This window comes from Rosa rugosa, chromosome 7 (genome assembly GCF_958449725.1).
Source record: "Rosa rugosa chromosome 7, drRosRugo1.1, whole genome shotgun sequence".
NCBI lineage: Eukaryota > Viridiplantae > Streptophyta > Magnoliopsida > Rosales > Rosaceae > Rosa > Rosa rugosa.
The window spans coordinates 27,275,279-27,298,197 of record NC_084826.1 but is presented as its reverse complement, the minus strand read 5'-3'; the positions used below and the strand labels follow the sequence as shown (position 1 = coordinate 27,298,197).

The following is a 22,919-nucleotide window of genomic DNA, read 5'->3' as shown; positions in this document are numbered from 1 at the left end:
TCTGTAACAATCAAAGTAGATAAGAAAAAGAAGATAAAAGGCACAGAGCTCGACCAAGTGCATCTGGGTTCGACCATTTTTTTATGTTTCTAATTTTCTAGGTTTAGAGCACAGCCTAACCCATCATACAAATCACACACTAAGCTATAAAATGAAGAAATAACATCCAAACTTTAAAGTTACAAACCTAGAGTTACAAAGAATCAAAGTTACTGACCAAATAAAGTACCAACGCCTTCAGACTGGCTGGAATGAAGGGAAGTCGCCACCATCTCACTCCAACAAACCGGGGCTGCGTTTCCATTTAGGAATTAGGGTTCTAAGGCTCTGTTCTTCGAGAAGAGGCTTGTGGTTTTTGACCAAAGGATTGGGGAAATCAGCTTTTTGACGAAGGGATTGAGTGGGATTGATTGATTGAAGAAGGATTGAATGAGATTGATTGATTGAATTAGAGTTATAAGGCTCTGCACAGAAAAGAGGCTTGGGGTTTTTGACGAAGGGATTGGGGAAATCAGCTCTTTGATAAAGGGATTCAATGGGATTGATTGATTGAAGGGGATTGAATAAGATTGATTAATTGATAGGTGGAAGGGATTGGGGAAAATTGAGTAGAAAGTTAGAAACTGGAAAGGGATCGGGGAAAATTGAGAAAAAACAATAAGGTATGGGGATAAAATGAAAAAACTGAATAGGGATATTAGGAGTGTTCGGGCCTTCGAGCTTTACATTCACTGGATCCTAGGGCCCGGGACTGCCCCGTTAAAAGGCTAACGGTCCAGGCCTTTAGTTTTTATTTTATTTTATTTTTCTCAAAACCCGGCCCGAATAGGTCCAGTTCGGGTTTTCGAGCTAAAATTAATGCCCAGGCCTAGTTGAAATATTGGCGAAATTTGATGCATTTTGTAATAAAATCCTAAATTATGTTAATTCTCACATCCAACCGTCGGTGAGTCTTATTCGTTGACGATCTCGTCCTTTGAAATGTGGAGTTAATAAAAATAGGATTTAGCCGTTTATGGCACACTTCAAATGCAAGGCTTCTATTCATCGATAGTTGAATTTGAGAACTACCTTATTTTAAGAAAGAGATTTTGTCCATTTATCCTATTTCTAGGGATTTTTTCCCCACTTATCCCATTAAATTTTTTTAATTCCTTCTTACCCAAAACACTCTAAGGAGCCGGCCGGGTCCTGCGACTACTCCGATGGAGCCTGGATCTACGACACTAATGCTTCTCCCAAGTACGACGACACCTGTAAGGAGATCTTCAAGGGCTGGAATTGCATTTCTAGCAACAAATCCAACGGCCGCGAATTCGTCAAGTGGAGGTGGAAGCCTAAGCACTGTGAGCTCATGTCGTCTGTTCGTCATTGTGAGCGCAACAGCGGTTGGACGCGGTCGAGCTGCAGCGGAATCTGGGCAAGAGGTTGAACCGCGCTGGAGTTGGAGATCGGGGAGCGAATCGACGCCTGCAGGAGAGAGAGAGAGAGAGTTTCTGATCGGAGGAGAGAGAGGGAAGAGAGAGAGAGAGAGAGAGATGTGGGCAGATATGTGTAGTTTATTAATTTGACTGAGGGTAAAATTGTATTTCTACGTTAAATTGGGTAACAGGGAATAAAAATCTGTTGCTGGGATAAGTGGAGTTTGGTGCTTTTGGCCGAGGACCCTTTAAGAAAAGAGAAAAAATAAAAAAATAAACCTTATTACGGCGCGATATTGACGACGTCCGACGTCGGTGTTTTTTTTTTTTTTTCTTTTTTTCTCTCCTTTTCCGTGTGTGTTTCAGTTATATCTTTCTGTTTTGGTTGATGGCCTCACCACACCTTATCCCAACTCAGCAAGCTTGGGCTTTTCTTCTGAACATGAAATCCATCCTCCATCTCTAACCAATTCCTCAAATTCGAATCCCAATGGCTCTGGTGAAGCCCCATTCCCTCTCACCTCTCTCTTCCAACTCCCGCCATGCCCTCCCCCTCAACAACTCCCACTTCCGCACTTCTTTCTTCGCCGGAAAACCCTTCCGACTGCCGCAAACCTCACGGATTTCGAGCCGGAGACGCCGGCGAGTGCAGGCAGTGGCTTCGCTGGGAGGTTTGTTGGGCGGGATTTTCAAAGGGACTGACACCGGTGAGTCCACCAGGCAGCAGTACGCTCAGACTGTGTCTCTGATCAACGGCTTGGAAGCTCAGATGTCTAAGCTTTCCGATTCCGAGCTCAGGGAGAAGACTCTGCAGTTTCAACAACGTGCCAAGCAGGGCGAGTCCTTGGACTCTCTTTTACCGGTCAGTAGTTTCTTTCTCGAATTTACCGTGCGTGTTTTCTTGTATTTTTACTGCCTGGTGTTTTGTCTAGCATGGAAATGAAATGAAGATATGGATTTTGTAACTGTGAATTATGTCAAGTATGCTAGTTAGTTTTTGGTTAAATCATAATTTGTTTTTAACCGTGTGCCTTGTATAGTGGTTTTACATTTTGTAGTTGAAGTGCTTATATATGCTTTGGATTTACTAATAACAAAGAAGCACTACCATCCCAGGAAGCATTTGCTGTGATCAGAGAGGCTTCGAGGAGGGTTTTAGGCCTTCGTCCCTTTGACGTCCAACTCATAGGTACATACATCCTGGAGTTCTCCATCTTGCTTAATACTTGCTGTCAAATCTGTATTATTGTTATTGGTGAGAAATTGTCAAGAACTTCTCAACAGCTGGTGTTTGGTACTTGTTGAGATACTCGGAAGGAAGAACACATTTGTTTTCATAACCCATGTGCTGAATTACGTATGTTGTGCATTGAGTAATTAGAACTTACGTTTTGATCATTTAGGTGGCATGGTTCTTCACAAGGGGGAAATAGCTGAAATGAGGACTGGAGAAGGAAAGACCCTTGTTGCTATTTTACCAGCGTATTTGAATGCATTAACTGGAAAGGGAGTTCATGTTGTCACTGTCAATGATTATCTGGCCCGACGTGATTGTGAGTGGGTTGGTCAAGTTCCTCGTTTCCTTGGATTGAAGGTTGGCCTAATCCAACGTATGTCTCGTTCTTGCGTATTTGTTATACCCTGCATTATGTTTGCTACTTTCCTTCAATATTTGTTTTATATTATTTGTATTGGATGGATCAAGAGTGTGAAGACTTACTCGTTGCAACATGGAGACTGATGATTTATTTGATTTTGCCTCTGTGCAAGTACTAAATGCTTTGTGCGTTTGAAACTCTATTCATTCCCAGTCCACTTCATTTTACTATTGTTGCACTTATTTGTTTGTTAGTCTATTGAACATTGTATAGTGACAAGGTTAAATCTATATTGTCTCTGGATAGCATCTACATATTTTCTTTGTTAATTAAGATTGCAACAGAAATCTAACAACTGCATTTTTGTGGGCAGAGAATATGACAAGTGAACAAAGAAGGGAGAACTACTTATGTGACATCACATACGTCACAAACAGCGAGCTTGGTTTTGATTTCCTGAGAGATAATCTGGCCACGGAAAGTAATTCTTGCTTTATTTTCCTAACTAATGTTATTCTACCGCAATGTGGCTAATATGCAAGAGTTTTCTTACCTAAAATTATTCTACCTCAATTCTTGGCATATACAGAGTGTTGAGGAGCTTGTCTTGAGGAATTTCAATTACTGTGTAATTGATGAGGTTGATTCCATCCTTATTGATGAAGCAAGAACACCTCTCATCATATCTGGACCTGCAGAAAAACCCAGCGATAGGTATTATAAAGCTGCAAAGATGGCTTCAGTGTTTGAGCGAGATATACATTATACTGTAAGCCTACCATTCATTTTTATCAGAAAAAGTTCTCTATCTAATTAAGGCATTCATAGATCGCCGGAGCCATGAATGATCTATTAATTATATTGTTAGTTTCTTACCAAGTTTTCTTTCTCTCTCTCTCTCTCTCTTCTTCCCCTTTTCTTTCCAGGTGGATGAAAAGCAGAAAACAGTTCTGCTTTCAGAACAAGGATATGAAGATGCTGAAGAGATTCTAGGTGTCAAAGATTTATATGATCCCCGCGAACAGTGGGCATCTTATGTTCTGAATGCCGTGAAAGCAAAAGAACTGTTTCTTAGAGATGTAAATTATATAATTCGTGGAAAAGAGGTTCTTATCGTTGATGAGTTTACAGGACGAGTTATGCAGGTGATTATTTTTATCAATAAGTGTTTTCTTTATTTATGTGCAGTAGTTTCTTCTTCTTTATAGGGAAGAAAGCATTTTTCATGTCGAGTTATCTCATCAACAAAGCAGTTAGCATTATAGACTTTCTTGTGGCAATGTCAACTGAATGGCTTCAATCTTATCCAATCATTAATTAGACTTATTGGTATTCTGGTGAAAATGTTAACCCCATCGCTATATTTTTTTCCCCTGATATTCTACTGAAATTCTTATCCCATCACTAGAATTAGTTGCTGCAACATTTAGGGTAATTGAGATTTGGATCTTTAATCTCTCTGTAATTGTAGTAGCTTATTTATGTTGTTTAGGGGAGGCGGTGGAGTGATGGACTTCACCAAGCAGTTGAAGCAAAAGAAGGTCTGCCGATTCAAAACGAAACTGTAACTCTGGCATCTATTAGCTACCAAAACTTCTTTCTCCAGGTAGGATTCTATCTCTCACCTCATTGAGAATCACATCTCAGAAAATTTTTGTTCTTTTCGAAATGTTTATTTATTTATATATTATCTATGACAGTTTCCAAAACTTTGTGGAATGACTGGAACTGCAGCAACTGAAAGCACAGAATTTGAAAGCATATACAAGCTTAAAGTTACAATTGTCCCCACAAACAAGCCTATGATAAGAAAGGTAGGGTTTGCTGGTTTAGCTTGCCATAATGCAGTTGCACTACTGTTTTTAAATCATGTTCTCATAGTAGGAATTTAAATGGTTTGATTTGAATATTCTATAATAAGTAAGGAGATTTGCACAAGATATTCTAGTACACCTTTCAACATTACTTACCTTATGCGTTGGTTTTCAAGTTTCTTACAATCTCTTCGTTTTCCTTCTCAGGATGAGTCTGATGTAGTTTTCAGGGCAGCTACAGGTAAATGGCGGGCAGTTGTAGTAGAGATTTCTAGAATGCACAAAACAGGTCGCCCTGTACTTGTTGGCACAACTAGTGTTGAGCAGAGTGACTCATTGTCTGAGCAGTTGCAAGAAGTTGGCATTCCCCATGAGGTGTGGTCTCATTTATCCTTTTGGTTTAAGTTGATTGCTGGGGGTGTTTGAAATGGAATTAAATAATTTGATGAAAAACTGTGTGAATTTAAGTTCTTTACTTGTACTTTTATCTCGAAATATTTGGCATGTTACTTGAAAACAGTAGGCAATATGTGTTTTGGTAAATTAAAAAACAGTTCTATGCTGTTGTGGAGAAAACTTAATGGAATCCTAATGTATGGAAGGTTCTCAACGCAAAACCAGAGAATGTGGAGAGGGAAGCAGAAATTGTGGCACAAAGCGGTCGTCTAGGGGCAGTTACTATTGCAACCAATATGGCAGGTCGAGGAACAGACATAATCCTTGGTGGGAATGCAGAATTTATGGCAAGGTTGAAGCTGCGTGAGATGCTTATGCCAAGGTAACACATGAGCTTCATAATAATTGGTTTCTCTGTAAACATTTACTTACACATGAGACGTTCTGTTCTGTTTTACACATGGGAGTTGAAGGAGTTAATGTTATGTATTGAACGCTATTAATTCAATATTATGACTTCTATTCTACTTTAGAGTATTAAGACTAGCGTACTCTAGAGAGAAGAAGCCATTTATATGAGTTGCATACCTTAAATTCTGGCGGCTAAGAATTTTGAGCATCCTGCAGGTTTTCTTTACTAAGGTTCTAGCCACTTTTCATTTTGCTTATAATTTTCTTGCAGAGTTGTAAAACTAACTGAAGGAGGTTACGTCTCAGTGAAAAAACTTCCGCCGAAAAAGTCCTGGAAGGTGTGCTTTGTCTTTGATCTTGATATGTAGATGATTATTACTTTAGCTAGGGAAGTTTAGATATGGCAGACTTGCAGTTTTCAATGATTTTATCATCTTGAAACTGAGAATGCCTTTTTTCAGGTTAATGAAAAGCTATTTCCATGCAAACTGTCCAATGAAAAGACCAAGTTAGCTGAGGAAGCTGTGAATTTAGCTGTTGAAACTTGGGGTCAGAGATCATTGACGGAGCTTGAAGCAGAGGAACGTCTTTCTTATTCTTGCGAAAAGGTGAAACTTTGAAACTTGTCTGAAATTTACACGTTATTTTCTGAATGGAGTTAATTAAATATATGCCTTTGTTAGGGACCTGCTTTGGATGAAGTGATAGCCAAACTGCGGAGTGCTTTTTTAGAAATCATGAAAGAATATAAGGGCTACACAGAGGAAGAAAGGAAGAAGGTCAGTTCATTACATGACAAAAATTTTCCTTTAACATTCTGTGCTACTGTGGATTACAGTTATATTTTTCACATTCCTGCAGGTTGTGTCAGCTGGTGGGCTTCATGTTGTCGGGACAGAACGCCATGAATCTCGCCGAGTTGATAATCAGGTTTAAGACTTGGCAAGATTAGTTATACTGTGTTCATAATTGATTTTCCTTGTTTTCTCATCATGCTCTGAACATGAGAGATTTCCTTCTTGAAATTGAAATTTTGCAATCTGTATCTATACAGTTACGTGGTCGAACTGGACGGCAGGGGGATCCTGGAAGTTCACGCTTCTTCTTAAGTCTTGAAGATAACATCTTTCGTATATTTGGTGGAGATCGTATTCAGGTCTAATCCTTAGTTGTAGGTGTTAATTGCTAATGCTGCACCAGGCTTGCTAAAAACACTTGGTATTGCAACTTGTAGGGTTTAATGAGAGCTTTTAGAGTCGAGGACTTGCCAATTGAGTCCAAGATGCTGACCAAAGCACTAGATGAAGCTCAGCGGAAAGTGGAAAACTATTTTTTCGATATTCGAAAGCAATTGTTTGAATTTGATGAAGTCCTAAACAGCCAAAGAGACCGTGTGTATACGGAAAGAAGGAGAGCCCTTGAATCTGACAATCTGCAATCACTTATAATTGAATATGCTGAACTAACAATGGATGATATCTTAGAGGTAGGTGCCAAGTAGTTTTTCTTGTTGATACCTATTCAATAGATTTCTTGCATTATCCATTTGTATCTGATTATTGGGCTTCTGTGAAATCATTACTTTTGCAATGAATAGGCAAATATTGGTTCAGAGTCTTCAAAAGAAAGCTGGGATCTTGATAAGCTCATCAAGAAACTTCAACAGTAAGTTGCTGCTTTTATTACAAGTGCTTTTGAAAGTTTTGAACAGAGTTTTCAGATGAATGATAGTGCATCTTATCTTCTTATCCTTGCATGTAAGTACAGGATCTTATAGTATTATACTCAAGATGCTGTTTTTCTATATGTACACTTGACTAAAATAAATTAATTGTTCATGATGGGAAAATGGGAAAAATAAAATTGATGAAGGAATAACCTAGTAATTTTACTAGAATTATATTTTAACTTCTAACTAGGAATCATTGTTCTGTGTGAATTTCTAATTTCTTGATCAAGGCTGCTTTGATGTTTGTAATGTATGTATTATGGTGGATCTCTTCCTTTACTATTGCTCATATTTTTTTTTTCTTTTTTTCACCGACACATTTATTGCTGTGGCTTTAGATATTGCTATCTATTGAATGATTTGACACCGGATGTGCTGAGGAGCGAATGTTCAAGTTATGAAGATTTGCAGGACTACCTCCGTCTTCGAGGTCGTGAAGCATATTTGCAGAAAAGGGTCAGCATGACAAGTTTTTAAGATAATTTAGGACTGTTAGATGTCAGCCCATTTGAAGTGATATGTTTGTGACAGTAAATGCAATTGCAATGTCAATTCACCAAGTCTTTCCAGTGACTGCTGTATTTTGCAATGACTGGTCTTTAAAGTAGCTTGATAATATATTTCTTCTGCATATCAGACTATTATCGAGAGCCAGGCACCGGGCTTGATGAAGGACGCTGAACGGTTCTTAGTTTTAAACAATATTGACCGATTGTGGAAGGAGCACTTACAAGCACTCAAGTTCGTTCAGCAAGCTGTTGGTTTGCGTGGGTACGCACAGCGGGATCCACTTATTGAATATAAGCTTGAAGGCTACAATCTTTTCTTGGACATGATGGCACAGATAAGAAGAAATGTTATATATTCCATATACCAGGTGCATATTTGTTTGCAATTTAGTGTTTCAATAGTGCAGTAGAAAAATATTTGATATACCAGCCTTTTTGATTCTGTTTCTGTTTTTGGTGTTTTACTTTTTGCAGTTTCAACCTGTGATGGTAAAGAAGGATGGGGACCAAAGAGAGAATAAGAAATCAGGAAAACTTGTCACTAATGGTAGCGGTAATGGTAACCCCAATTCAGTTGGCAGTGTTGAGTCTTCTTCAGCAGCTTAGTGCATAAACCCGACAGGATCGTTCCAGCTGAAGTTCAACAGGAAGAGGCTTGAAATGGAAGCTTCATTCGGCTCTCCTAATTGGTACATATTACTGTATAACTTGTTGTAAAGCAAAGTAAATTTTGAAGTCGACAGTGTAAAACCTTTAAGCACAGAGCATTCTTTTTCAAGGGGGACTGTTGAGATGAAATGACAATGATTATTGTATTTCTTCCATTCATTAGCTAGATTAGCATAGTGCAAATGAAATTAGGGACAGAGTCTTTGTTGTACTGGATTTGGACTATACAAATTCATGAGTAATGGACAGTGAATTTCAAGCGATATACTGCTGACAATGGCTTTTTGTTTGGTTGCCAGTTTCCACAACTGACATATGAATAAACCTTGTAGAGGCATGAGTTTGAAGGTCCCTTTAATTCCAAGGTACAAAGAAATTCACAAACTGCCCAGCAATATTTAAGAAGTTGACTACAAACTGATAGACTCGCACTTGTACATAAAGTTGTTGATTTGTTTCCCAAACCCTTGCAACATGAACAAGGACTCTGTTTCCTATGACGATACGAGTCTCCTCTTGTATTAAGATACTCATCTCTGCACTTGCCCTTTAGGTGCAGGAAGCAGTTGAGTTGAATTGAGACATTCGGTTCCAAGATGACCTTGACTGCTGCCACTAAGAATTTCGTCAACAAGTTGATTGATGGCATTTCCTTTGGCCTACAGAAACGAAATGCTTCCAGATCAAAACAAATCTAAGAAGGGCGTTTGAAATCGAAAGACAGGAAGATAGTAGGAATAACATAGCTACCTTAACTCCAATAGCAATGGCAGTTTTAAGTTTAACAAGCTGACCCAATCTTAAAGAAGCCCCCTTGTTATCCTTGAGAAAGATCAACGGGACATTCCTAGAAAGGGCCAAGCTTGGCAGATGCTTCGTGAGCCACCGCGGATTGGAATCAGCGGCTATCAGCACAGCCTGAAGCTCATTAGATGCTGCTTTAGCTTTAGGAGGAGGAGCAGGGGGGTTACACTCGGATGCTAAGCCTGCTGCCATTGGTGATGTCACTGGTTTCATGCGTTCAAGAACACGAGTCACATCATTCACCCCAACTGCAAATTGTAGCTGCAAACATACACAACAATATCAATCAGTCAGAGTCAGAGTCATTCATATATTCATTATGAAACTATAAATCTGAGTTCTTTAGAAGCAAACCTTGAACCATATCTTTTCGGGCAAGGAATTATCCAGTAGTCTAGCTGACTCTATTTTTCTGTACAACATAAATGTATAGCAAGTTAATTCACCAATGAAACTTAAATCTATATACTCAAACATAAAGTAACCTACTAACCTCTGAATAGATTGGAGAAGATGATCCAGACGTTCCCCTTCATAGCAACTACACAGATAGCAGTATATGAAAGTTAAAACTTGACATAGTAATTGGAACTCAAAAGTATGGAAAACCCACTTACTCTTGGGGTTGGTGTTGAGGGTGAAGGCCAGACTTGGAAGGACGGACGGAGTTGTTGTTCCCATGTTTCTTTCTGGGCGCCATGGTTTATACACCAGACTCTGTCCACCAACTGTTCGATGAAAGTCCTCAATCGGTCACAAGAGGGAGAGATGAAGGGTAATGTAGACAGCGGAAGAAGGGAAAGGCCAAGACTTGGAGGGAAACTTTCAAGAGCTTCTGGCGGTGGACTAGCGTTTGCGGCCGCCCGATTAACGATATAATGAGAAAAGAATCTACTTCTAAAGCTTTGGGCCTACAGGCCGTTTCGAGTCTAGTAAGTTTTTTTTTTTTTTTCATAACATATATGCACTCAGATTTTCTTCGTGTTGGGGGAAAATTAAGAAAAATGTATAAAATGAAGGTGACTCCAAACTCATTATCATTTGTGTCAATGACTTTCCGTGGAGATTGAAGAAGATCATCCTAGATATCTAGCATATTGCCCAAGGGTGCGGCTATTACCACCCTACTATTTTCTTTGTTCACCCTACAAACATTTGAATTATTAAAAAACTATATTACTCAAGTGCAAAATGACTACTAAGTACACTAATTTTCTAAAATCTAAATATGTAGGAAAAAAATAAATATATAAATAATTAATTAAATACAAAGACTACTTAATTTCTCATTGGGTAACATTAATCTTTATCTTCTCAACTCAAATTTGAATGTATTACTTTTTTTTTTGTCTTTTTGTTGCATCCTCATCGTTAATTCGTTATTCAATTCACAAAATCATTACCTTTGACTTCATCAAAATCTTTGCAATATTTTTTGTGAACACTGAAAGTAACAATTTAAAACACAAAGAAAAAAAAAATCAATCTCTTCTTCATTGATTATAGTTGTAAATTTACTAATCTTTTTACATAGATTGAAATAGATAACATTGAAATTCCTGATAAAAAATAATTAAAAAAACATTGAAATCGAAAGAAATTAAAAAAATGGGAGTAAATCAGATTATGATTTTATTAGGAAACTTTAATAAATTTTAATTGTTTTATAAGTATAAATTAAATGAGAGATTTTCGTCAATTCTATGCAAAATAGACGGCAATCTTCTACCACCTGACTGAAGCCAATTGAGTATGTCACATGGCCATATTAGTAGACGATTTCTAACGAACAAGTACAAAGACCATTTACTAGTAAAGGAGGGGAGCTTAAATCCAAAGGAATTTTATTACATACCTAAATTGTCATTCACTTATTAGATTAAACTCATCCTTAAGATTCTTTTAGGATTAAATACTTGTTACTCCTCAAACTTTTCCCTTAAAAACAGTTTAGTCCCTCACTTTTTAAATTAAACTAGATAGTTCTTATTCTCTTTAATTCTCACACAACAGGTCCAAAATGACTATTATACCCCTACTCACTCTTTTTTAATTATTATTTTTCTTTTTAATCCTTTTTTATTTATTTTTTCTACTTCTCTCTCTCTCTCGTTGAGGACGCCACGCCGGGTCCAACTCCCTCACTCTTCTCATCTCCGACTACTTCCACCACAGTGAGGACGCCACCCACCTCTGTCTGCTCCTCCAACGCAGCTTTTATCGAGCACCTCACCTTTACGCCCCTCTCCATTAATTGCTTGACGTTTTCGAACAAGACTCTAGCCTCAACCAATTCCAGTGTAGTCACGCCTGGGACATGTTCTTCCAATTTGACCTCCACAACAACCCTTTCCCTTCCCCCGACTCCCACAACTTCGATGACAAGCGCCACCTTTTCAACGACCTCAAGCAGCAGCTCGATCGCCGTCTCTGCGCCTCCCGCTCCAAAATTTGCCACATGTTCCTCCAATTTGGTTGGGTTGTTCTTTGTTTTCTGAATTGGATTTTGGGTGTCTTCTATTTTGGGGTTTAGATCTACAGGGAAGAAAGTTAGATTTGTTGTTTGGTGGTTTGTTGCTGGTTTTAAGGTTAATTGTATCTGGGATTTTTGTGTTGGAGTGAGCTAAGAAAAGGGCAGCTCTTCTGCTTGATTTGTTTCAATTTGCTTCCTTCAATATTTTGGAGCTTCCTCCTCCTCTTCCACATCCTCCTGCTTTGGAGGACGACTCTGAAGCTGAAAAAACACCAGTGTCTTCTTTGGAGCTTCCCTGCCCCATTTTTCTTTTGCCTTGCGTTGTGCACAGAGAGAAGAGAAGAGAGATAAAGAAGTAGAAAAAAGAAATAAAAAAAGAGAGAAATTAGAAAAACTCAAAAAAGAGAGAAAAAAAAAGGTGAGGGGTATAATAGGTATTTTGGAACTGTTGTGCGAGAATTAGAGAGAATAAAGACCATCCAGTTTAATTTAAAAGGCGCGTGACTAAACTGTTTTTAAGGGAAAAGTTTGAGGAGTAACGTGTATTTAATCCATTCTTTTAATATACAAATTTCATCTAGAAAAAAAAAAAAAACCTATTAACTAGGATAGAAAATAAAACTTGTTTTTGTTAGAAACTACTAAAGATGCCACAAGCCCCAAACATACCTATTGAAGCTTCATTTTCAATAGGTATGTGTTGTTTGGTTAATTTCTCCTTAAGAGGTATTTATGTTTTGTTTCCAGTTCAATAGGTATGTGTTGCTTGGTTAATTTCTCCTCAAGAGTTATTTGTGTTTTGGTTATTGTTCAATAGTTATGTATAGCATGCATTTGGTTAATTCCTCTTCAAGAAGTATTTATATTTTCGTTTTTAGGGTTTATGTTGTTGAACAGGTATACGGGTTTCAACATGGCTAGTTATTAGTTTTTGTTTTGTTTTGTTTTTTTTTTTTTAATAGATTCCAAGGGCTCTTGATGACTGAAGAGTACTCCCACCTAGAGTTTATGAAGATTTAAGGAAGATTTTCTTTTAGCTTATAATTCAAATTCAAAAATGCTACATTTAATGAAGATTTTTTTTAATTAACATTCTATTTAATCAGAAGGGTAAAATAGTCAATTGAAAAATGCGAAAACATCCTAATTATAGATATACACCCTGTAAGGAAGGTTCAATTATCCCTATGTGAAGGGATAATGACTATTTACACAATTTGAGCCTAAAAATTGCCCACTTACTCCACTAAGAGTTTTTTACTCCTATTTACCCAATTTAACATTTAATGATAGTTTTGCCCTTCGTATGATTAAGAAACTATATAGATGCCACTATTTCCTCTCTCTCCTCACTCTCCACGCCGCCGACACTCTCTCTCTCTCTCTCTCTCTCTCCTTTCTCTCTCCTCGATCTCCACCTCCAGTTTCTCTCTCTATCTCCACGCCGTCGGTACCCTCTCTCTCCTTTTTCTCTCCTCGATCTCCACCTCTAGTTTCTCTCTCTCCCTCTGATCTCCACCTCCGATCCCTGACCTCTCCGGCTCCCTCGTCGACCTCAAGGAGCTTAATCTAAGGATTTACTCAGAAAATTTGGCGAGGAAAGCCTTTCCGCCGACAAAGGGCTCTGCGACTCGTCTCTGTTACCGCCTTGCTCCTACAGCGGAGCTAACCCACCCTCGGCGGCCTCGTCCGAAACGGTGCCGTCTAACCCCACCTCATGCCATCTAACCTTCCCGACCTTTCCGGCTCCCTCGTTGACCTTGGTTGCCGGAGTCAGTCTGAGTTCGAGATGCAGACCTCCAAACCAAAACCGAGGTGGTCGGAATAGCGTTTACCACGAGAACTGAAAAAGAGAAGAATCGGAGGTAGAGATGAGTGAAGGAACGGTGAGGCCGCCGTGGATTATCAGAAATATGAGGGAATGAGAAGGAACCTGTAGCTAGTGCGGAGAGAATGTGATGTGAGGAAGGCGAAGAAGAGTTGATTTTTGATTTTGGTTTCTAGCTCTGAGTTTTTTGAAGTGGATTGTGATGAGGGTTTATTGGATGGTCTGTGAATAAATTTGGAATAAATTTGAAGCGGTGTTATTGTTTGGATCAATGAGGTTTACTTTTTGTTGGTATTTGCATACTTAATTGAGGAGCAATAATGTTTCTACTGGGGGGCAATAATCACATTATTGGAGGGCAATAATCATATTATTAGGGGGCAGTAATGTTTTTATTGGGGGACAATAATAATATTATTGGGGCGCAATAATGTTTTTACTAGGGGCTATTGGGGGGCAATAATAATGTTATTGGAGAGCAATAATATTCTCTGGTGACCTATGATATCTTCGACGAGCTTTTTGAGGAATTCCAGCGATCGGTGATGGGACTCCGGCAACCAGTGACCAGATTCCTGCGACAGTGACCCGAGTCCGACAAGGTCTCCGGTGACTTCACTCTCTAAGTGACAAAGAAGGAGAGGACAAAATTTTCCTAAAAATAAATAAAAAGTAATAAAAAAAATACTAAATTGGGTATTAGGGCAAAATATATATAAAATATTGTGTAAGTGGGCAATCTCTTAAAGTGTTTGGGTAAGTGGGGTTAATTAACCGCAAAATTGTGTAAATGGTCATTGTCCCTTATGTGAATTTGGTGTAAATAAAAAAAGAAGTATGGATGAGTTTTTTCTAATACAGGCTTGATTTTTTTGGATTTATATCTAATTTCTCTAAATCCAATCCCAAAACTGCATAGGGGCCAATAGATGAACTAAATCAATGTACAAGATTAGATCCAAAGGTATCCCAGATCAGGTGATGGCTCGAAATTCGATTCTAAATCCAAAAGTTATGCCTGATGCTCCATCTTCACCATCTGTTAATGCAAACCAGCGTCTTCCACCGGCAACAAAACTACCACTGTTGCCGTCAACTCATCTAAGCAAACCACAAACCTTGGCATCACAGATGGGTACATAAACTCCTAACCCCTAGTACAACTAGGTCTGTCATATAAAATCTTTATTTACCTCAATTTAAAGAAAATGGTAAACTTGACTAAAATAATAATTTACCATTACAAAGATTATGTTATTACACAATTTGCAAAATAAAATAAATCAATCCCCATACTAAATCTAATTGTGTGGTTACATTACTATATCAAAACCTCTGAATGAGTTTCCTCATTCAACCTATCAAGTAGAGCCTTCCTCAAGGGAGCACTCATCACCCTGCTAGGTGTTGATTTTTTTTTTTTTCTCTTAGGAGATGAGTTATTACTTGTATGGGTGTTGCCTCTAAAAATCACCTCGGCCTAGATAGCCGAGGGATCAAGGAACAAATGTCATTCTCGATGAATAGAATGTGGAGCGTGCCAGCACACGGCCAGAAGGCCAGGTGTGCAACTGGAGATGTAGTGCGCGTGTTCTGACTTATCAAACAATTGTAAGCCGAGGAAGGAACTTATTCTCGGCTGATAGTTCGATGCCTCTAGATTAAGGACTTGGTGGCTGAAGGTCGGGTGAGTTAGGTGTGGTCGTGAGAGTATGAGTGAATACGAATTGTCTGGTCACTGGGCTTAAATCAATTGGATCCAAGTAATAACATGTAACTGTAAAGGTGAACTCGTAACGAATGAAATCTTCAAGATTAATAGCTACTATGCGACAACGAACAGTAAATAGCATGATCAAACAAGTAAAGCATAAAGACAATAAGGAGAAGACAATAAAAATGAAATCTTGAACGGCTGAAAATTATTAACTATTGTTTGAAAGAAAACAAAGAGAACAATTCAAAATCGATACTAGGCTACAAGGAAAGTAAAGTAACTAAGGTTGTAACTAGCAGAGCAAACTAACTAAAGAACAGACGGAAATTCTACCTAAGCAAAAGTGTTTCTACTGAAGAATACGGAACGGGAACTATATGTGGATCATGATGGGGAGAGAGAGAGATAACACCGCATGTATAGTGGTTCACCTTGCTCTTGAGGCAAGGCTACGTCCACTTAGAGATTCTACTATGAGTGAGGTCAAGTGACCTTTGTAGTGATACAAGTATAGGGATCATGGATCCATCCTCTCTAAGAAGGGGAGGACTTCCCTTTATAGCTAAGGGAAGTCCCACTCTATTTACATATCCTCGATGTGGGACAATAATACATATATTGCTTCTCTTGAAGCCTCCTGGAGAGCATGGGAGGGTGGCCTCCTGACTAGATACCGGCCGACCTCCACCATGGCAACGTAGCTCGGGTGTCGGTCTACCGGATGCATGCCATAGGCGGGGCTAGCCATGCCGCGGGGCCCACCTATGAGGTCGTTGATTATGCTTGGCGGTATGTAATATAGGTGGTATGTACAAGTCCCCCATGTCCCCGAGTAAGAGGCGCTTCTTGGTTGGGGAGTTTAAATATGATGCCGCCAAGTATGAGTGATGACCTTGTTGAACGCTATACCCATACTAGTCCCCCAACTCCGTAAGTAAGAAGGGACTGTACGGGTATGTTGGTGCCCCGGGGCCCTCATCAAGCTAGTACCTGCAAATAAGATGAGTGCACACAAAGCATATTGATTGCGCTAGGGCAATCTAAGTGACATTTGAGTCAAATGCATCGAGGTGCATGAATGTTTATGTGAGATGCATGTTACACAATGTGTGTATGCACATACTATGTAATGTTTGATGTACGAGGTATAAGTCGAAAATGTATGTGGTTGTGATATCATACAAAGTGCATATGATGCATAGGTGGTGAATACAATGATATGTACATAATGATATGTATACGTTGTATGCATATGATGAACACATGTTAGGACCGGGAGTGTTGTTACTCGCCGAGTCCCCCAAGTCACGTAGTAAAACAGGAATTTGGATTTAGGCTACGGTAGACGAAGCCGGTAAGGCTAAGAATGAAGCTCCGGTATCGAAGTAACCATTGACAATACTAGCGAGACTATGGCGTGACCATGATAGTCCCCCAAGTATAGGTTAGAGGAAGGAACTCTAACTTACTTAACCCAAACGTATAAGCCATAACCCAGTTGTTTGGCTCATGTGTAACAGGAATGTACGAATTGAGCTCGCTCATGTTGAGCGGGTGATAGGTTGTGAGAGTTTTGTTCTATGGTCTTATTAATGGGATGTAAAAGAAATTTAATTGTTGCGATCAACAATAGGTGAAAAATTTCAATATTTCCATTAATAGACCATAACACGAAAGTATGAGCGTGAAGCTCAATGATAGTCCCGGTCGGGTACTACCTCCACTTGTGATAAGTGGAATGAATAAGTCCCCCAAGTATAGAGAATGCTCGGGAGGTGCGGGCTTGAGCCTATGGTGCCCGATGGGGTAGAATGAGGATTTGGGTCTCTGATACCCGGAAGGGTAGATTGAGGACTTGGGTCTCTGATACCCGGAAGGGTAGAGTGAGGACTTGGGCCTCTGATACCCGGAAGGGTAGATTGAGGACTTGGGCCTCTGATACCCGGAAGGGTAGAGTGAGGACTTGGGCCTCTGATACCCGGAAGGGTAGATTGAGGACTTGGGCCTCTGATACCCGGAAGGGTAGAGTGAGGACTTGAGCCTCTGATACCCGGAAGGGTAGAATGAGGACTTGGTGCCTCTAGTACCCGATAGGGTAGCATGAGGGCTTGATGCCTCTCGTACCCGATAGGGTAGCATGAGGGCTTGATGCCTCTGATTGATTGGGTGACGATTAAAGGTTTGTCAATCTCTACTTTCTCATTATTAGTTTTCATAGTGAACCATAGAAACCAACTGATATGTCTAAATTGTTCTTGAGGGCAGCAACGCATCTCGTTCCGGTTCGATCAGGTAGGGTGAGGTTGTACTTGACTACTTGCATTCGACTTTCAATTTATGTGGAGCTCTCGATTTTATTTTAATCGATATATGTGGTTTACAGCTAATTGAATTGTAGTATAGGAACAACAATTGATTGTTCCGGACCTATTATCAAACAAGAGTTAGAAGGTTGTGTAATTTTCTATTTTAGTTTGAACTGGTTCCCTCTTTATTTATTTAATTTTTACTTTGGGTCAATAGTCATCAACAATGTCGCAGCAATATGCTCATGGTCAACGGAGTTAGGTCAATCAGATTGGATGGTCCAATGGTTCATAGTGTAGAGGATCTCCTAAGGCTTCAGATTGATTGCAATTATGTAATTGTGATGCTTATTGTTAATCTGCCATCCAATGATATATGAATAAGTATTCTAGAGATTTCAAAAAGCTTGATTTTCTCATATACATGTGCTGGTGTAGAATAATGAATTGGATTGATTCAGTGGTCAAGGTATATCTAAATACAAACGTACACACTACACACATATGAGCTTATTCGGACTTTTGTAATGTTTTGAATTTCCTATTTCCTCCGAAGCACCAGGTTTTTGTAATGCTAGCTTGTATGTTTTCTCAGACTATTTCTTACACATTTTTTTTTTTGGATATGTACAGAGTGAAGTGAAGTCGGATTCGTTGTTGATTTGTTCTTTCAGTGCGGTGCAGCAAGCAAAAGCAAAATTAGGTACATATACAACTCTCTCCGTTTTGTTTCTAGTTTACTTTTTTTTTTTTCCTGGTACATTGATATGAGAGTGTCTTCTTTAATTTAAATTAGGTATGTTCATACTTTACAGCAGTTTTCTGATTTGTTGACCTAGGTAGACATTCTCTTACAACTGTACCAATACATTAAGAATTTGGAAATAGTTCCTTCTAGACAATTTAAATAGACAACTTGATGATTAATACAGAACTGGAATCACTCAAAAATAATAATTCTACATTTAGTTATGAATTTCTGAACTTAAGTGTTAGTAAATTTTCGTATTTTTAACCTAGGTACATGTTTACTTAAAACTGTATCAATCCATTAATGAACTTGAAATAGTTCCTTCTAGACAATTTAAGTAGACAACTTGATAAATCATATTGAGCTGGAATCACTTCTAAATAATATTTATACATTTAGTTATAAATTGAGAGGAGATGCCGATTGATAAATCTTGAATGCAGTTAAGTAGATCAGACCCAAAGTATGATCAAGGAGTTACAGAGTTTCTTGATTATGCATATAGCCATGATAAGTGGGTAGAGGATGACATGATAATATGTCCCTGCAAAGTATGTGGTTTAATTCTCACATTCTGTGGTACTATTTCTATCTTTCAAATATTTTTATATGTTGCTATTTTATGCTATTTACTGCATGTTTTAGCTCTTATTTTTCATTCTAACTTCTTTGTTTTTCTTTTACAATAGGACAATATTGCAATAGATTCAAGTACACACCATGATGAAGATGGTACTGATGAAGATGTTGCTGATGAATATGATGCAAACTCTAATGAGGACTTTTATTAGATATATTGTTAGCTTCCTTGCTTAAGAATGATTATATTAGAAAGACCAAATATTGAATATTTATCTTTATCTGAACATGTATGAATGATTAACTATGTTCTTCTAATGCAATTTTTTTATGAAGATTTAATTGTCTCCTTGTATGTTTAATAAAAAAATTATCTTGATTCATCTACCTCTTCCAATCAGGTTAATTGACAATTAAATTGAGTGGGAGGAAAAAAAATTCCTGACAAATTTCAACAAATAAATCTCGTGGAAAAACATTTCCGACCACTTTTTCCAACCACAATATCATTCTCGGAAATATTAGATTATATTTTTCCGACAGAAAATATCAATTTCCGAGGAAAATATGACCCTCGAAACTTATTCATTTTCGATGCCAAATAGTCGTCGGAATTAAATATTCTTATCGGAAATAGTTTTTTCCGACCACTACTATTCGTCGGAAATAAGTCCTTGGAAAAAAATGGATTGGCTAGCAACCAATTTTTTCCTACAAGCAACGAATTATTTCCAACAAACATCTTTTGTCGGAAATACTATTTGTCGTCGATCAGGAGTAACAATTTCCGACCACCGAAAAATTATTTACGACCACATCTGGCTGTCGGAAATATATCTTTTTCTAAGGGTTGGTCGGAAAAAGACTATTTCCGATGATATTTTTTCCGAGGACCACCGAGGGCACCTAGCGGTCGGAAATAGCTTTTTCCGACGGGGAAAGTGGCTTTTCCGACCAAATCGCACCCTTGGAAATGACTATAATTGTTGTAGTGCATGCTATGTGATACGTGGCATCAGTTTAGTATAATGGCAGATTATTGGTAAAGGAAAACATCACAAGTATGCATGGTAGCATGTGTGTCAATTATGATAGCCAGAACGAGTAGTACGAGTTGAAATACTTATCTTGCTGGGAGATACACATTTGAAGAAGTGTTTTGCCAGAACGAGCACACCGGGCCGGTACCCGGAAGGTGTGTATGCAGGCGACACCGGGAAGATGAACTTGGAGGCACCGGGGTGGGACGAGCTACAGGGGTGGGATACCGATAGCAAGAGCTGGGAACTACTGGAGCATATTTGCAGGTGAACTTGGAATCCAAAACTGCTGGTGCCGGAAGCTTGGAGGGGTTTTTTTTTTTTTTGATGTCCCGGAGAAGGAGACAAGGAGGTCCCGGAAGGATATGTGCAGGTACCCGATCCCAAACTCGCATATAGAGACAGGTGCAGGTTGGGCTGTGCCGTACCGTAGAACCTTGTTAGAGAACCAGGTGATCAACGGGAACTGAGGTCGTCAAAAGATGATAAGTTGCTGACTTGCTGGTACGGGTGCCGGAAGCTCAGTTACTGCTGCGAGATGGTTTAATTGCTTAGATGAAGCATGGGTGTCCGGATATGATTTGGGTGCCGTCTTGGTCTCTAATGTGATAGTTCCCGGCGGCTGTGATTCTATCCACCAAAGCTACTTCAAGCATGAGTCGAGCTAGCGGTAGTACTTTAAACGAGCGGTGCTGCGCACAGATGATGATCTCGTTCACTGGTGATGCTTCGAGTCTCAGAGCCTGTGAATCTCGGCGAATTGAGAGAAGGTACCGATGAGAGTGCCGGGGTGGGTGGTGCCGGGAGGTTGAGTACCAGCCTTCCAAGTGCCCGCTAGCTCTTTTTTTTTTTGAATCCCGGTTGCTGTCATGGGCATGGGTGAGACCGGAGAGCCAAATATCGAGCTTACCCTTTGGAAAGCTAGAGAATGCCAGTTAGATACCGGGAGTCGAAGCTCTGAGTGCCGGGATAGGATATTGGCAAAGGGTACCGGAGGCTTTCTCCGGGTAGCAGTGCTGCAGTGTGGGGTCGGCAAGATGTGAGGTTTGCCGAGATAAAGGAATTTCTGGGGAGGTCACCGGGATTTGCCATAGGTGGTTCCTGGATGGATAGGGACCATGCTACTTGATTTTGCTTGTTCGTAGAAGTGTACTGCTGGGAGCGATGCACAGTTCCGGCAACTCACGAGGCAGAGTACCCGGACAGAGAAGATTCTGGGTTGGGTAAAATCCATGGATCCCGGATGGTTGTTGCATTGGAGCTGGCGTGTCGAGTCGAAAACCTGCTCGGGTGATCAACGGTGGCCTATGCTCTCCGGGTAGGTGTCCAAATCAGCTTCTCGGGTGCCTAGAGCAATTGTCTGAGTACCGGACTAACCATTATCTGCGGTAAGATGATGATGTTCCCGGAGGTGAAGAAATCAGAGAGGTCCCGGAAAAGTGTATAAGTACTCGGAGTGCCGAAAAGAGGGCTCCTTGACCGGGGTCGTGTTCGAAGCTGCTCAGGGATTATATTGCTGGTTTTAATGTGCATGGGTGCATGCATGCAATAGGTGTTGTCGTGTTGATATGAAACAACTGAGGTGTTTCTTATCTTCAGGAAGTGGTTTGACTTGCTGTTTCGAGACTTCCATTCGCATGAAGGTGCCTGGGGAAGAGAGCGCAAGCTGCGTCTGAGGCGATATCTGTTCGAAAGCTACTGGAGGCTACCGGTGAGCCTGCCGGGATTGTCGCTGGGAGGAAAGTCATGCCACCAGGAGGTAGGAGCTGCTGCTGTGATGAGGCACCGATAGGAGCTGCTGGGAGGAGCTGCTAGGTTGACTGCCGGGATGAGTTGGATACCGGGCGGTACTATGAGGAGAAGTTGACGTGATATAAGAATGTTGGGAGCTGTCGGGATGTGTAGTGGATACCGGGCGGTATGTTGACCAAGATGAGGTCACTCAAGTACCGGATGGCTCATAGTACCGGATGGCTAGAGTACCGGATGGCTCGTTGGAGGCTTGGGGAGGGAGGTGGGGTGTCTTGCATGTACCCATGTACCTGATGACTTGTGGTACCCGTACATGACTCTTGCTCAAGGTCGGAGGCTGGTACCCTAACTCCTAGGGGCCCTCTTCTAGCGCCAATGTTTCTACTGAAGAATACGGAACGGGAACTATGTGTGGATCATGATGGGGAGAGAGAGAGATAACACCGCATGTATAGTGGTTCACCTTGCTCTTGAGGCAAGGCTACGTCCACTTAGAGATTCTACTATGAGTGAGGTCAAGTGACCTTTGTAGTGATACAAGTATAGGGATCATGGATCCATCCTCTCTAAGAAGGGGAGGACTTCCCTTTATAGCTAAGGGAAGTCCCACTCTATTTACATATCCTCGATGTGGGACAATAATACATATATTGCTTCTCTTGAAGCCTCCTGGAGAGCATGGGAGGGTGGCCTCCTGACTAGATACCGGCCGACCTCCACCATGGCAACGTAGCTCGGGTGTCGGTCTACCGGATGCATGCCATAGGCGGGGCTAGCCATGCCGCGGGGCCCACCTATGAGGTCGTTGATTATGCTTGGCGGTATGTAATATAGGTGGTATGTACAAAAAGATAAGACGAAAGCAAGAAAAGCTTGATGGCTTGAGTTTCTGGAGTTGTGTGTGTCTCTTGATTTGTCGATTGGTTATTTATATAGAGGCTGAAGTGGTTGAGTCCTTCTTCCATGCAGCTGCCTTTACTTTAATCCAATTGATGCCCCTATTTAATTGATGCATTAGAATACTTCAACAACTAGAAGTGTGGTTCTAATGTGACAATTAAGTGGCATGTCAATTATCATGCATCAACCTTCCAACGTCTTGTAATATTATACATGATTAAT

General features: G+C 40.0%; 2 protein-coding genes and 1 long non-coding RNA gene across 5 annotated transcripts; 2 read left to right on the top strand and 1 right to left on the bottom strand.

Moving 5' to 3' along the window:
* The first annotated feature begins 1,795 nt into the window (after positions 1-1,795).
* On the top strand, positions 1,796-8,812 carry LOC133720549 (protein translocase subunit SecA, chloroplastic). 2 transcript variants are annotated; one of them, XM_062146913.1, is made up of 20 exons: positions 1,798-2,283; positions 2,538-2,610; positions 2,825-3,031; positions 3,393-3,496; positions 3,609-3,788; positions 3,946-4,164; positions 4,512-4,625; positions 4,720-4,833; positions 5,041-5,208; positions 5,436-5,611; positions 5,912-5,978; positions 6,102-6,248; positions 6,324-6,419; positions 6,502-6,570; positions 6,695-6,796; positions 6,875-7,126; positions 7,238-7,305; positions 7,708-7,825; positions 8,007-8,246; positions 8,353-8,812. In XM_062146913.1, the coding sequence occupies exons 1-20, from the start codon at positions 1,912-1,914 to the stop codon at positions 8,482-8,484; spliced, it is 3,018 nt and encodes a 1,005-aa protein (XP_062002897.1). In that variant the 5' UTR covers positions 1,798-1,911; the 3' UTR covers positions 8,485-8,812. The 2 variants fall into 2 exon arrangements, with proteins under 2 accessions (XP_062002898.1, XP_062002897.1); XM_062146914.1 differs by lacking the exon at positions 8,353-8,812 and having other exon boundaries at positions 1,796-2,283; positions 7,708-7,799; positions 8,007-8,189.
* Positions 8,813-8,888: 76 nt separating this feature from the next.
* LOC133720550 (uncharacterized) lies at positions 8,889-10,296 on the bottom strand. The gene is made up of 5 exons (XM_062146915.1): positions 9,969-10,296; positions 9,845-9,892; positions 9,706-9,763; positions 9,298-9,612; positions 8,889-9,206 (listed from the first exon to the last, which is right to left on the bottom strand). Exons 1-5 carry the CDS (start codon positions 10,049-10,051, stop codon positions 9,078-9,080), a joined length of 633 nt encoding a protein of 210 aa, XP_062002899.1. The 5' UTR covers positions 10,052-10,296; the 3' UTR covers positions 8,889-9,077.
* Positions 10,297-17,564: 7,268 nt separating this feature from the next.
* Positions 17,565-19,354, top strand: LOC133720041 (uncharacterized). 2 transcript variants are annotated; one of them, XR_009851644.1, is made up of 2 exons: positions 17,565-18,378; positions 19,116-19,354. It is a non-coding gene; the product is annotated as an uncharacterized LOC133720041 (long non-coding RNA). The 2 variants fall into 2 exon arrangements; XR_009851645.1 differs by lacking the exon at positions 17,565-18,378 and adding an exon at positions 18,874-19,005.
* The last annotated feature ends 3,565 nt before the right edge of the window (positions 19,355-22,919 follow it).

Bases quoted from the DNA above. Each gene is read 5' to 3' on its own strand.
- LOC133720549 (XM_062146913.1), top strand. From the start codon at position 1,912: ATGGCTCTGGTGAAGCCCCATTCCCTCTCACCTCTCTCTTCCAACTCC. The intron at 4,626-4,719 runs GTAGGATTCTAT...TATCTATGACAG, and splicing joins ACCAAAACTTCTTTCTCCAG to TTTCCAAAACTTTGTGGAAT. The intron at 6,571-6,694 runs GTTTAAGACTTG...GTATCTATACAG, and splicing joins CTCGCCGAGTTGATAATCAG to TTACGTGGTCGAACTGGACG.
- LOC133720550 (XM_062146915.1), bottom strand. From the start codon at position 10,051: ATGGCGCCCAGAAAGAAACATGGGAACAACAACTCCGTCCGTCCTTCC. The intron at 9,613-9,705 runs GTTTGCTTCTAA...GTATGTTTGCAG, and splicing joins CCGAAAAGATATGGTTCAAG to CTACAATTTGCAGTTGGGGT. The intron at 9,207-9,297 runs GTAGCTATGTTA...TCGTTTCTGTAG, and splicing joins CCATTGCTATTGGAGTTAAG to GCCAAAGGAAATGCCATCAA.